A 13,408-nucleotide genomic window follows, 5' to 3' on the forward strand; every position below is an offset into this window, starting at 1 on the left:
CACAAGAGCTCTGGCTTCCAGACCATTTAGCTTGATGCTAAACAATGACTGAGATGCCTGACTTTATGCACTCAAGACAGATACGTCATCCTCAGACACTTCTTAACCAAAATCTCTGGTGGAGCCAGTGGAGAGATTTGCTGGAGAAAGTATCCAGCCCTTGATGAATAAATGGCACGTTCCTCATGATTATGTATCTGTTTCTGAATGTTAACAAACAGTCTGCAGCGTCTGATTGAGTGGGTTATTAGCAGAATGAAGACAGATGGTAGAAGATTAACTCTAACACTTCTTTATTGCAAGACCGTCATTACAGACAGCTCTACCACTCTCCCTCCAACTACAACTGTCACCAGCTTAATTTCCCCCTACAATTCACAGCCACACGCCACCTAGTGATCCAAGCACAAGGAATTGCTGATCATTAATCAGAGTATGGGGATGATCAGAAGATGTCTGCATAGGAACATCTATTGCGCACTCCTTCTGCTTCCTACACAACTCTGAATTATATCCAGCTGGGCCAGGTTCTTACTTATGGGAAGGGAGAGAGCTAGACTTTCTCCTGCCTGGGACATAAGCAGCAAGAGTTGGGAAAGGCTTCATAACATAAGGTCAGAGGTTGATGTACAGCTTCTGGCTTTTCCTGAGGGAGATTCAGTGTCCAGGCTTAATTTATTATAACACAAGTCAATGGAAAGCCAGCGTGAACTAATAGGATGGGAAATGCTAATAGAAGTGCTCCACAAATGCTTGCTTAGTCCTGTTCCAGCCTTTGCTCCCCCGCATTAAATTTCAGTTGATCCTTTTAACTTGGGGTGGCTTTGAGCAACTTTGGAAGGTCTTACGAGCCATGCGTTGGAGGCTACTGCCACAGGTGGGAACAAACATCTGAGAAGGGGTGCTATAGCTGATATTAAGGGAAACAGAATGGTCTGTTCTTTATGCAGATGTTGGGTGTTATATTTTAACTGATCTAGTTATCCCAGTTCAACTGCTTATGTAGATGAAGTTGTTATGGTGTCTAGATGCCTGCTCTAATGTAACTCGGCCCCCTTCCTGTGCAGGAAATAACTACTTGGATAAAAATTTTTGCACCAGTATAACTGCATGTACAACAGGGAGGGTTGTATCACATAAACTGGATGGTGGTAGTTCAAGTCATACCACTTGCATGTGTAGACAAGGCCTTAATCCAAGTCCCTCACATTTTTCTAATTGCAGTTGCACTTTCAAAACATCTTCATTAGGTGATAGCAAGGTTCTAATGATCCCTGTAATTACCGATTCTCACTATGATGGTGACCCTACACCTCATAATTATCAGATTGCCCCGTTGTCTGCATCTGCTTTTAATTCCTTTGGACACCCTGTAATTAGTGCTAGGGCCATTCATTAACATTCTAATGCAATAAAAACTTGACAAAATGCAAAAGAGAATGTGTCTTCCTGTTTATCCCTCTGGTGAAGTTGGCCCATAGAGTCTGGCTTGCACTGTCAGTAGAGGTACTCCGTGCAGGAAATATCACTGATTCTCAGCTGTGCTAATAAGAGCTACCTGGCATCAGAAGTTAACTTTTGTTCAGATTATTAAAAGGCCCAAATGACAAATTTGGATCCAAATTGGGGAAATTCTCTCAAAGTTGGAAGTGAAGAGATCTGGAATTTTCATCCAGGACCAATTTTTTTGTACCACCAGAACCTAAAGGGTCTCTAGAGCTATGGCACTCCTGTGTTTTTGCTTTCAATTTAGAGCATCTTTAAATCTATGAAGCCAGTGGTTTGCAGAGGCCAGATCCTGCTTTGCTGTGCTTTGTCTCTTTCACAGATATTACTTTTGTGTTTTCATATATCCTTGTACTCATAACATGATCTTCAAGATGAAACTACTTGTTGAGCTCCAAAATCTGAAAGAAAATATGCCAGAGGCCAAATACTTAGCTGAAGGGCTGCTGAACTTGCAAGGGCTAAGCTATCACATGGTTTCATAGTTTCATAGTATCTAGGGTCGGAAAGAACTTGAGCAGATCATTGAGTCTGACCCCCTGCCATGACAGGAAAGAGTACTGGGGTCAAACGACCCCAGCAAGGTGTACATCCAGCCTCCTCTTAAAGATTCCCAGGGTAGGAGCCAGCACCACTTCTCTTGGAAGTTGGTTCCAGACCCTAGCCGCCCTGACCGTGAAGTATCTCCTCCTGATATCTAGCTTAAATCTATCCTCTGCCAGCTTGTGACCATTATTCCTGGTCACTCCTGGTAGTGCTCAGGGGAACAGGGACTCCCCCAATGCCTGCTGGTCCCCTCTGATTAGTTTGTAACAAGCCACTAGATCCCCCCTCAGCCTTCTCTTGTGGAGGCTGAACAGGTTCAGGTCCCGTCGCCTCTCCTCATAGGGCCTGCCCTGCTGCCCCCTGACCATGCAAGTGGCCTCCTCTGGACCCTCTCCATGCTGTCCACATTCCTCCTGAAGTGCGGCGCCCAGAACTGGACACAGTGCTCCAGCTGCGGCCTGACCAGTGCCGCATAGAGCGGGAGGATCACCTCCTTGGACCTGCTTCAGATGCATCTGTGGATGCATGACAGGGTGCGGTTGGCCTTCCTGGCTGCATCCCCACACTGCCAGTCCATGTTCATCTTGGCATCAATGATGACTCCAAGGTCCTTTTCTGCCTCTGCACTGATGAGAAGGGAGTTCCCCAGCATGTAGGGATGGGGCTGGTTCTTCCTCCCTAGGTGCAGCACCTTGCACTTGTCAGTGTTGAATCCCATCTTGTTCTCATCCATCCATCCCTGTAACCTGTCCAGGTCTGATTGCAGCCTATTCCTTCCTTCTAGGTTGCCCACATCCCCCCACATCTTAGTGTCACCAGCAAATTTGAACAGGGTGCTTTTTACCCCCTTGTCCAAGTCACTGATGAAGATGTTGAACAGTGCGGGCCCGAGGACAGAGCCCTGGGGGATCCCACTTCCCACATCCCTCCTCTGGATGTGGCCCTCCAGCCAGTTGGCGACCCATTTGACTGTGTGGGTGTCAACACCACACTCTCCCAGTTTCTTAATGAGAACGGGGTGAGAGACAGTGTCGAGGGCCTTCCAAAAGTCCAGGAAGACTATGTCCACTGCTACCCCTGCATCTAAGGATTTGGTGACCTGGTCGTAGAAGGCCACCAGGTTGGTCTGACAGGACCTGCCTCTAATGAACCCATGTTGGTTGCCCCTAAGCATAATCTCCCCTGCTGGTCCCTCGTGGACATGCGCCAAAATAATTTTCTCAAGAAGCTTGCGCAGGATTGAGGTAAGACTAACTGGCCTATAGTTTCCCAGGTCCTTCTTCCTCCCCTTTTTGAAGATGGGAACCACATTGGCCCTCTTCCAGTCCTCTGGCACCACACCAGAGCACCACGAGTGCTCATAAAGCCATGCCAGGGGTCCTGCAATGACCTCAGCCAATTCTCTCAGCACTCGGGGGCGGAGATCGTCCAGACCGGCTGATTTGAATACATCCAGTCCCTCCAGAAGTTCCCTAACTAGTTCCTCACTAACCCTTGGCCTAGGTGAATATACATGAATGTGCCCTTGTTCCTATTGGATCTCAGATATCTCAGGGTATCCTCTGAGAGTATTCATACACTCCTGCTCCTGAGCCCAGGCCCTACAAGGTGCATGAAAATATTGCAAGAAGAGGCAAGCTCAGGACTAGACCCCATTGTCTTTACTCCTATGGAGCAGCCCCTTAAGGTAAATTTCCTGCTTCTTAGGGTGAACCCTAGGGCCATCCTCAAGCCTGTACCACTGACAATGTATGTTGAAAACCACTAAGTTCCCCCTCCCAAGTGAGCTCACTCTACAGTGGCAGAAAAGCTATGTTGACCTTCAGGACCTGAAGCTGAATCTACTTCTGGCCTATGTCTCTTTGCAGTGGGTTAAAACCACAGAGGCACTATAGCAGTGGTTCTCAGACTTCTAGGCTCAAGGCCCTCCTCCAGAGACTCAAGGCATGTCTTGGAAAATTCCAGCTATTAGTTTCCACTATTTTTTTTACTATAGAAAGATAATAGAGCAATTCTTCTGTTGCAAAGAACAACAAAAGGTCAGAATGTTTGGGGGGGTGGGGTGGGGAGGGGTTGTTTTTTTAATACCGTGGATTTCTATTTGAAATCTCTGGGTTTATCTTGGGTATGTCTGCACACATAACAGTGATAACATTGTGTGGCACCCTGCAGCACCCTTGAAAGGATTCATAGATTCATAGATTGTTAGGGGATGGAAAGGATCTTGTAGATCATTGGGACCAGCCCCCCTGCACTAGACAGGAAGACAACTGGGGTCAAGTGACCCCAGCGAGGTGACTGTCCAGTCTCCTTTTGAAGATTTCCAGGGTAAGTGACTGCACAACCTCTGGAGGGAGCTTATTCCACAGTCTGGACACCCTGACTGCGAAGGAGTTTTTCCTGGAATTGAGCCTGAAGTGGCCTTCCAGGAGTTTGTTGGCGTTACTCCTGGTCTTCCCCAGGGTGCCCTGGTGAACAGCTGTTTGTAAAAGGAAAGAGACCTGTTTGTAGTAGGAGATGAGATTGGTAAGACAAGACCTACCCGCGATGAAGTCATGCTGGCTGTCATTCAGAATCTTACCCTCAACGAGCGTATTGCATGTAGATTCTTTAATGAGTTTTTCTAGGATTTTCCCTGCAATGGAGGCTAGGTTGATTGGCCTATAGTTGCCCGGGTCCTCCCTCTTCCCTTTTTGAAGATAGGCACAATGTTGGTCCTCTTCTAATCCTCAGGGATCTCCCTTGTGCACCACAATTTCTTTGCCAGGGGTTCCGCAATGACATCAGCCAGCTCCTCCAGCACTCTTGGATGAAGTCCATCTGGTCCTGCTGACTTATAAATATCTAGCTTTTCTAGTTGGTTTTGCATCAGCTCAGCATCCACAGTGGGAAGGCTACCATTCCCACCATGCCCCTTGTGATCCTTATCTCACTTGACTTTCCCCTTGGTCTGGTGAAATACTGAAGCAAAGTGGGCATTCAGGAGATCAGTTTTTTCCTGAGTGTTTGTTACCAGCTGTCCCAAGATCTTAACTGTCCCACATGTCCTGGGAGTGCCACAGTACCCTAATTGAGAATCCCTGCATTATAGGCAGCGAACACAGGGGGTGCATATACACATGCTCACAAGGGGGCATTTAAATTAGAATAGTTCGCAGAGAGCCGCTGTAATTAAAACACTGAAGTCATGTGTAATAAGCCCCCACAGGTTTAAAATGGCTGCAGGATGCTTTAACTAAAGCTTAACTGATGAGCCCTAGTTAAAATGCCCCAGCAAACATTTTTGAACCCACAGGGGCTTCCACACACGATGCTGCGAGGTTGCTTCTACTCAGAAGACGCCAATGCCTTCTACTTCGAATGCGTCAGAGTATGAGTATCGGCACCCCTAAACTCATGGAAGTCTACCACTAGCAATGCTATAACTTCCTGTTCCTGACTTCTGGCCCTTCTGCTCCCTGTCTCTACTGCCCTTAATCAAAGCAAGGGCAAATGGAGAGAAGCTGTCTACAGACTGATTCCTAGAAAGGGTCAGCTTGAGGAATAGGAAGCACACTGTGCAGCAACAGCAGTGTAAGAGAGATACAGGGAGTGATGGTTCATGTGGCTCAGGCTGGTTGAGAGACTCTAAGGGTTGATCCTATGTGTCAGCATAGACGTATCCTTAGGCTGCATCTTTTCTAGGGATATTAAAGAAGCGCTTTTAGCTTCAGTCAGTTAGCCCATGAGATAGTTAACATGAGATAAAGTCCTAGCAATGTACCTTAGTTTTCACATGTCAGCAGGTCCAAGTCAAGACTACAGGGTGTTAGCTAAATCTAGGTAAGAAAAAACCTTTTACCCTAGCGAAGACAAAGCTTTCTTTGAGATGTCCTGCTTGAATTAGCAGGGTAATGTGCTACTTGGCATAAGTAAAAAGGGTGGGGGACTCTGAAACCTACAACTTTGCAACCTATTCTGATTGCCTTTCTAATTACAACATTGAGCAAGGATTTGGGGGTTCTTGTGTCTAGAAGGATCGCTCCTTGAGCAGTAAGCCTACTATAGCCCAACTCTCCTTCCTATGCACTTGATACCAATCTCGCATTTAGTGTTGCTTTGGTAATCTCTGTCAATTTTCTGATTTGACATTAATCACAGATGGTGCTGCAGTGTGGAAGCACTTTTGCTGGGCTTTGACTCCACAAAACTCTCAAGTGCCAGAAGTAGGAAGAGCATTTATTCTTTTAAGTGTAAATATTTTTATTGTTTAATTATTACTATTCATAATTATTTATGGTCTTTTTATGGATGAATGAATACTTATTCATCATTTTAGAGATGACTAGAATACACAATAATGAAACTTTGCACTTCTTGCTGGGTGCTTAGTGGCATTGCAAAAGCATTCATGAAACTCTGCTTGCTACACTGATTAGAGGTAGGAAAGTGCTATTTTACAGAGGGGCAGTGTAACAGGACAGACTCTAAGAGGGACCAGTCAGCCTTGCTGAGAAAACCCAGACTGCAGGGCACTTGGATAATGGGTTAGCATCCTACTGGGAGCTTAAAACTGAGAGGAGATAGCAGAAGGCACCAAATGGTGAGGAAAAATTTTGCAAGCAGAAGGCAAATAGTGAGCAGAACAAGTTGACTACTAAGGAGGGGTTAGGTCAGAGCCTAAGGTGTCCTCCCCTCCTAGTACCCAGAACAGGGCAGAAGGGTTTAGTTTTGTTAATTTGTTCTTTGGTTGAATGCTCAACGACTGCGCTTTATTTGGGAGTACTGCCTGAGAAGCTCCTCAGGGAGCAAAACCTACCTGCAGGACACAGCAGTTTGGCAACCCACTTATTAGCAGATTTGCAAACACATTTGGGTTCTTACAGATGCAAAAGGCAGCCTGTGGGATAGTCAAAAGCACCTAAGGAGCTGAGGCAGGTGACACCCATTGATGTCAGTGGAATCAGGAGTGAGACCTGCCTAGGCACTTTTGAGGCTCTCAGCAGGTACCCACCTACCTACCTGCCTCTTTAGGGAACGCAAAGAAACTTTGAAAATCTGGGTGCTGGGCACTTACCCAGATCCAAACTCCCAATATCTATAGGAATTGGGCAGCTCAATACCTTTGAGGTGTTGGCTATCAAAGAATCCCAAATTCTACTGGCATTCAAGGAGACTTAGATCTTTAACTGCCTATTACACTTGCAAATGTGACTTATTAGTCTCTATGCTGACCAGAATGATTTTCCAGTGCAAGGCTTTCACATACAGGAATTAAATAAAAATACTAAGTGCATACAGTACATTGTGTTTCACATAGTGGAAGTGCTTTACACATGCCAATTAACCACCATAACAGCCTTTGGGAAAGGAAAACGTCACAAACCCTATTTACAGATAAGGACACTGAGGAATGGGAAGATTAAATGACTGGTCTCAGCTTACCCCGTGGCAGCACTGAAACTAGAGCTTATGTCTTTCACTTCCCACTCATATGTGGTAAACACTAAACCATGCTGGCGTGTCAGAGGTTAGATCCTGGACTCCTAAAGTCCGTGGAAGTTTTGTCATTCACTACCGCCTGCATCACTGCAGGCATGTTTATGCTACACAGCAATCACAAGAACATCTACACTGTGGATAGACCAAGCGCTGATGATTGTTACAGTTTGGGTTTCAGGTGGTACAATGCTTGTGGACAGAATAACAGGTCTGTCTGCGGGGCTTCTCTTCAGGGACAACAGCAGGAAACTCCATGTGTGAGTCTGCAGCCCAGTAGCTAGCCCATACCATGGCTGCTTATGCAGTCTTAGAGCTCCACTAGCCCCACCGTGACATCTGCATGCCCCTTCCTCAGGATCTGGGAACCATCAGGGGATCTGTGGTAAGAGATCCACTGCCCTGCTCCTCCCTCAGCACCACCATCCCTCCACAGTGCTGGGACAGGCAAGGGCTCCCAGCTTCTTCGGCTCTGGCTCTGCTACTTTGGGGAACCTTTGCCACCCATGAGAAAGTTGCATGATTTTTCTCAGTAAGCAGTAACAAGAGTCCAGTCACATGCATGGCGATGGGTGCAGCACAATGCATACACCTTTCTTATTGGAAGACCTGCTTGAGGGCAGAAGGGTGGACAAGGCCAGGGTGACAGAGGAAGGGACCTTGGGAGAGATGGTGTGTGAAAATGAAGGGATGGGGGAGATGATGAAGAGGAGAGAGACAGAAATTAGCAGAGAAGTGGAGACAGATAGGAACTGCTGGGTAGTTTGTGAGGGAGTGTGGTGGTGGCTTTGGAGAAGGTCAGGGATGTTTCTTACCTTCAGTCATTCTCCTGTACTTCTCCTTATACATGAACCCCAGCACCAAGCAGCATCCTCTTCTTGGGAGACCCAGTTCTAAAAGAGAAGGAGTGAGATCTGTATCAGCCGGCAAACTGGCTAGGTGTGAGGCAAAGGCTCTGGCAGAGGGACATGGGAGTGCTGCCCACTAACACCACTATCAGTGCACTGAGAGTGCACTGTGTTATTCAGCTGCAGAAGGGTGTGCTCCTGTATGGGCTCATTCATTGCACACCAACCCAGTGGACACCCCGCTGCGTGATACATTGAGTCTTGTGCTAGGCACATTGTGCCCCACTAGGCACATTGTGCCCCACTCACTTCTCATGGTTCTTGGGTCACATTGTTCCAGTAACGCTGCCCCCCCCAATATCTCTGCCACACAAATGCTGAAGCAAACTTACTAGCCAGACTCTGGGATAATCCTACACTGCCAGCGCATTGGGACATATTCCACCCACCAGTAGCTCGGTTCCCCTCAAGACACCCAACATGGTCCACCCTTTCAAAATCCTTTCACTTTTCCTTACTTACTTGATGGTATGAGGAATGGTCAGCACAAGCACCAATCAATCACTACATCATCTCTGACCCAGTCAGTCAACCAGGATTTAATTGGCCATGCCATTATCTACCCTGACATCTGCTGTGAGGAGCAGCCAGCCAAATCTAACTGCTCACGTAGGTTTTTAACCTGCATACAAGATCTCCACCTAATGCAAGAGGTATATGATACCACTAGGTGAAACGCCTTGCTGGACTTAGTGTTAGCTACAGGGGATGACCTGGTGGGGAATCTGCAGGTACAAGGTAACCTACGGAATAGTGACCATCGATTTATTGAATTCACTACCTGGCGAAGGGTGGGTAAACTAACCAGCAGGGCTGAAGTGCTAGACTTCAAAAAGGCTAAATTTAGTGTGCTCAGGAGATTAGTTAGCGTGGCGTTAAAGATCAAGATCATTGGCCAAATGGGGGTACAGGAAGGGTGGTCGTTCCTCAAAGGAGCGATCTTCTGGGAACAGAAGAAGACCTGGAAAGATGTGGGCAGTGTAGTCTTGCAAGGCTCAGTCCTTAGACCAGTGCTATTCAATATCTTCATCAGTGACTTGGATGAGGGTGTGAAGAGCACCCTGTCCAAGTTTGCAGATGATACCAAGTTATGGGGCAAAGGTAACACACCAGACAGTAGGGAACGGATCCAGGCAGATCTGGACAGGTTGGAAAAACGGGCAGAATGAAATAGGATGCAGTTGAACAAAGACAAGTGCAAAGTGCTGCACTGTTACCTCTCAGCTCCATGTTCTTGGGGAACCCTGACACAGGGCGCAGACTGTCTGACTGTCCCCCTCCCCTCTTCTACCTAAACAGAAGCTGATTAAAATGCAGTGAGAGACGCACCTAAAACCCTTCAGATAAGGTGACAAGAGTGAAACAACTGCCCTAGGTCTCATTTGCATCGGAGATGGGACCAGATGACCATTCATGAGAGATGGAGAACAGAAAGTCTGAAGCAGAGACCACAGTGAATTCTGGGATCAGAGAAGCAGGGGAGCACTGCATGATGGGGAATCTGTGCTCCAAATCCTAATCAACCCACCCACCCAGCTCAGCATTTATCAGACCTGTTCTAATCCCCCCCCCCACACACACATGCACACCTCTAAGCAGAAGTAAGTTTACGAGGCATCTCGGGCCGTACATTCCCCGGTCCCACTATGGGAGGCCTATGTAAACTTAATTGGCTAGGACTCGGTTGCCGGGTTAGGGAATGCTGACGCAAGACACCGAGTTGGGGGTATGGGCAACATTTGAACAATGGTAAAGGGTTCAACACAGTGTCCAGCCTGTTGGAGCCCTGACCACAAGTGTTGTCATACTTTTCCCGGGACGACTGGTGGAAGTCCTCTCCACAAAAGGTTATGAACACTCCAATAATTGCCTTAAGTTTGTTAAAAGACTACAGTAAGATCTGGAAAAGTCATGCTAAGCTTGTTCACAACAAGTAAAAATCCAAAACCCTGATGCTGCAAGCGATCTATTGTTTCTGAAGACACCAGGAGATATCCCATCAGTATATCTGCTATCCATAGGAATGGCAAGCTGGCTCCTAAGTGTGTGTTTCCTGAGTATCAGTCAGTTTCCTGAGATGTGCCAACCAGATAACCCCTTGTCACTAGAAAAGACAATTTGATTTACACTATTGCGAATGCTTGAAAGAAGCTGAACTGAGGATATAAAAATCTGTAAAAAGCAGCAGTGTGTGTGCTGACACCACCCGCCTTCTTCTGGAGAGGCTGAAGGAGGCAGATCATCTCCCTTCAAGGATCGTGCTGAGAACTTTAACCTGTCAGCTTTGCAACCCTAGTGCCTTGGACTGGTGAGATCCCAGCTCTCTCTCTTCTCTTCTCTAAGCACAGATTTCTGAACCTGAACTGTATTAATTAAGCTTGAGCTAAGCTTCCCCAAATACTTAGTGAAACAGGGTATACTGTGATTGTTTGCGTTTGTTTTTCCTTTGCATGTCTGTTACTGCTAGCGTCATTATATATTGCATATACTTAGCAATAAATAACTTTTATGGTCAAACTGGTGGTAACTGGGTATATTTTTCCTTCTCTACTTCTCCCTTCCCACTTGCTCTGCAGCAATGCGTCTTTTACCTAAGCTAAAGATCCCTGTGTAGCCCCAAAATACTGTGGGGTCTGCTCCTCAAGAGGCTAAAAGATTGGGATGTGCTGAGTTTGAAACACATAAGGGGATCAGCTTGTACAGGCTGATTGACCCAGTTTGGCTCAGACGTGCCCTAATGAGCTGCATGCTGGCCCATGAGGGTGTCATCTGGACACCCGGCCGGATTCAGAGGTATTCTGTTTAACTGTGTGCTTGTGTCTGACTGTAGTTATTGTTGCTCTGATGAACTGATTCTTGGCATATGAGGGTGTCAGCCTGTCCATGCTGATCAACACGGCCAGGTCAGGCGTGTCACGTTAATCTGTGTGTGTTTGTGTGTATGAACCCAGCCCCACTGAAACAATAGGTCACAGCAAACTAACTGGACTAAACCATATTACATGATTTTGAATAAATAGGCATTGGGTCTGTAACCTTGAATAACTCCTGGATCAGGGTCTCTACCACATAGCCCCATTGCCCCAAATATCCTCCATAGCGTGTATCCAAGGAATGCATCATTCCCTTCATATCCCTCCTCTCAGGTGCTTGCTCCCGTACTGGCTCTACATTCACTGCAATTGATTGTAAGCCTCTGCCCTTCAGTAATGTGCAGCAGCAACAAGGCCTCTGTTCCTTAATCCCCTTCACTTAGCAGACAGTGCGATAATGTAACACGGGACCTTGAAGGGAAGATAAGTCTGACTCGAGGCTTCTTGCCCTTTAGAAATGAGCAGCTGGCCCTGGCAGCAGCATGACAGCAAAGCCTGAGGAAGCCTCAGGCTTTGATCCCTCGATTTCTTAAAGGGGGTTACTGGCTATCAGTAAAAAACAGAGAGACAGATCTGAGCAGGGATTTTCCTGAAGTGGGCTGTACACGTGTTTTTCTGTCCCTGCATATACCTTGTGGTGCAGCAAAAAGCTTTTTCTTCAAACAAATTTGTCTGTGCCACAGTGGAGAAAAATAAAGGTCCCAGGTCCCAGGCATTGCCTGCCTATGGACCCAGCAAGCTCTGTAGAGGCTCCCATGTTGTGCAAAGCCAGGTTGATCAAAGCCCTTTTGATGTTTACTTAATGCATCTGTGGTCCCTTTGTAGCCCCCATATTCAAGGGATGAGTACTTCTGAGTGTCACCAACTTGCATATGAGACACGGGGAAGACACCAGAGACTTCAAGTATAGTGAGAGCTTTATGGCAGATGGCTGCACACAGCATCCTTTATTTGTGCTGAGCAACACTTACTTGTGTGAGTAAACCCATTGAATCCATTTTCTTTCAGGGAGTTACATGTGTACCCACGTGATCCTGAAAGAACCTAAAATATAAAGTGCCAATCATTGCACTTCTGCAACTATGTAAGTGGCAGTTAAGCTTGTAAAAGTGAAATAGGATTTGGCTCAAAGGACTGAGCTTCCTGGATTCCTTGGTGGACAGCTATTATTATCCCCAGGTTAGAAATAGAGAAAAAAAAAGGCACAGAGAGTCTGATCCAAAGCCCAGGGAAACCAGTGGAAGGACTTTCATTGACTTCAGATGACTTTGATCAAGCCTATATGGATTAAGGAATGTATCCAAGGCTCCACAGGGCTTCATCCAGTGAGAGGCTGAGAGTCCTCTACTCATACTACATCAGGCCCCATTCAGGAAGGTATTTAAGCTTTTTCTTAACTTTGACATGTGCAAAGTCCTATTGAAACCAATGCTTACATTCAGGCTTATGCTTCCTGAAGCAGGACCTGAATAGACACCTGAGGATAGGGTCAGGCCCACAGTAAATCACCAGAACAGGCAGGAGTAGAAGCCAGATCCTCTGGCTCTTATCCACATGCTCAAGCTAAAGGGCCAGAGCCACATTACGCATTTCTACCGCTGTATTTGTATTCAGCAAATCAAAACATTTGGGCTTTTCTACACACTAAACAAAAGGAGTAGTTATTAATAGAATACTGAATATCAGCACCTAAAATCTACTGGTGATTACCAGTATCTGCTGGTTTCAGAAACTGGTATCCGAGTAGCTGAGTGCTCTGTTCCAGACCCTGGTTGTTAACTAGAATCAATAGGACTTAAGTTAAAATGTTTCTGGACTGGGCTTACTGCTAGGGATGCAATGAAAGGTCCCCCAAGCCTAAGCACACCAACACATGCATCCCTACTTAAGCACAGACAATCAAACAGAGCTGCTAATATGCTGGAATGATTTAAACATACCTAACACTGTTTATATGCAACTTGGAGACAAAAACAAGACGCATTTAAGTCTTCATTGATAAAAAGCAACATACTAGTGATCCCTACTGAGTTATCAATGAGCACCAAGGTATCATAGTATAATTAAAAAAATAACTTTGCGTGAAAAATTAAATTC

The 13,408-nt window shown here is 46.3% G+C and overlaps 1 protein-coding gene across 4 annotated transcripts in view; it reads right to left on the minus strand.

Annotated features, from left to right (window-relative positions):
* KIRREL3 (kirre like nephrin family adhesion molecule 3) overlaps positions 1 to 13,408 on the minus strand; it is an 839,191-nt gene that overhangs the window by 350,983 nt on the left and 474,800 nt on the right. For all 4 annotated transcript variants that reach the window (XM_090027372.1, XM_090027369.1, XM_090027368.1 and 1 more), the window contains exon 2: positions 8,346 to 8,423. In XM_090027372.1, the coding sequence (XP_089883498.1) occupies positions 8,346 to 8,379 (34 nt within the window). In that variant the 5' untranslated portion in view covers positions 8,380 to 8,423. The remainder of the gene's footprint in view (positions 1 to 8,345; positions 8,424 to 13,408) is intronic.

The sequence above is a fragment of the Crocodylus siamensis genome, chromosome 14 (assembly GCF_052110815.1).
Source record: "Crocodylus siamensis isolate JL-2025a chromosome 14, ASM5211081v1, whole genome shotgun sequence".
NCBI classification, from domain to species: domain Eukaryota; kingdom Metazoa; phylum Chordata; order Crocodylia; family Crocodylidae; genus Crocodylus; species Crocodylus siamensis.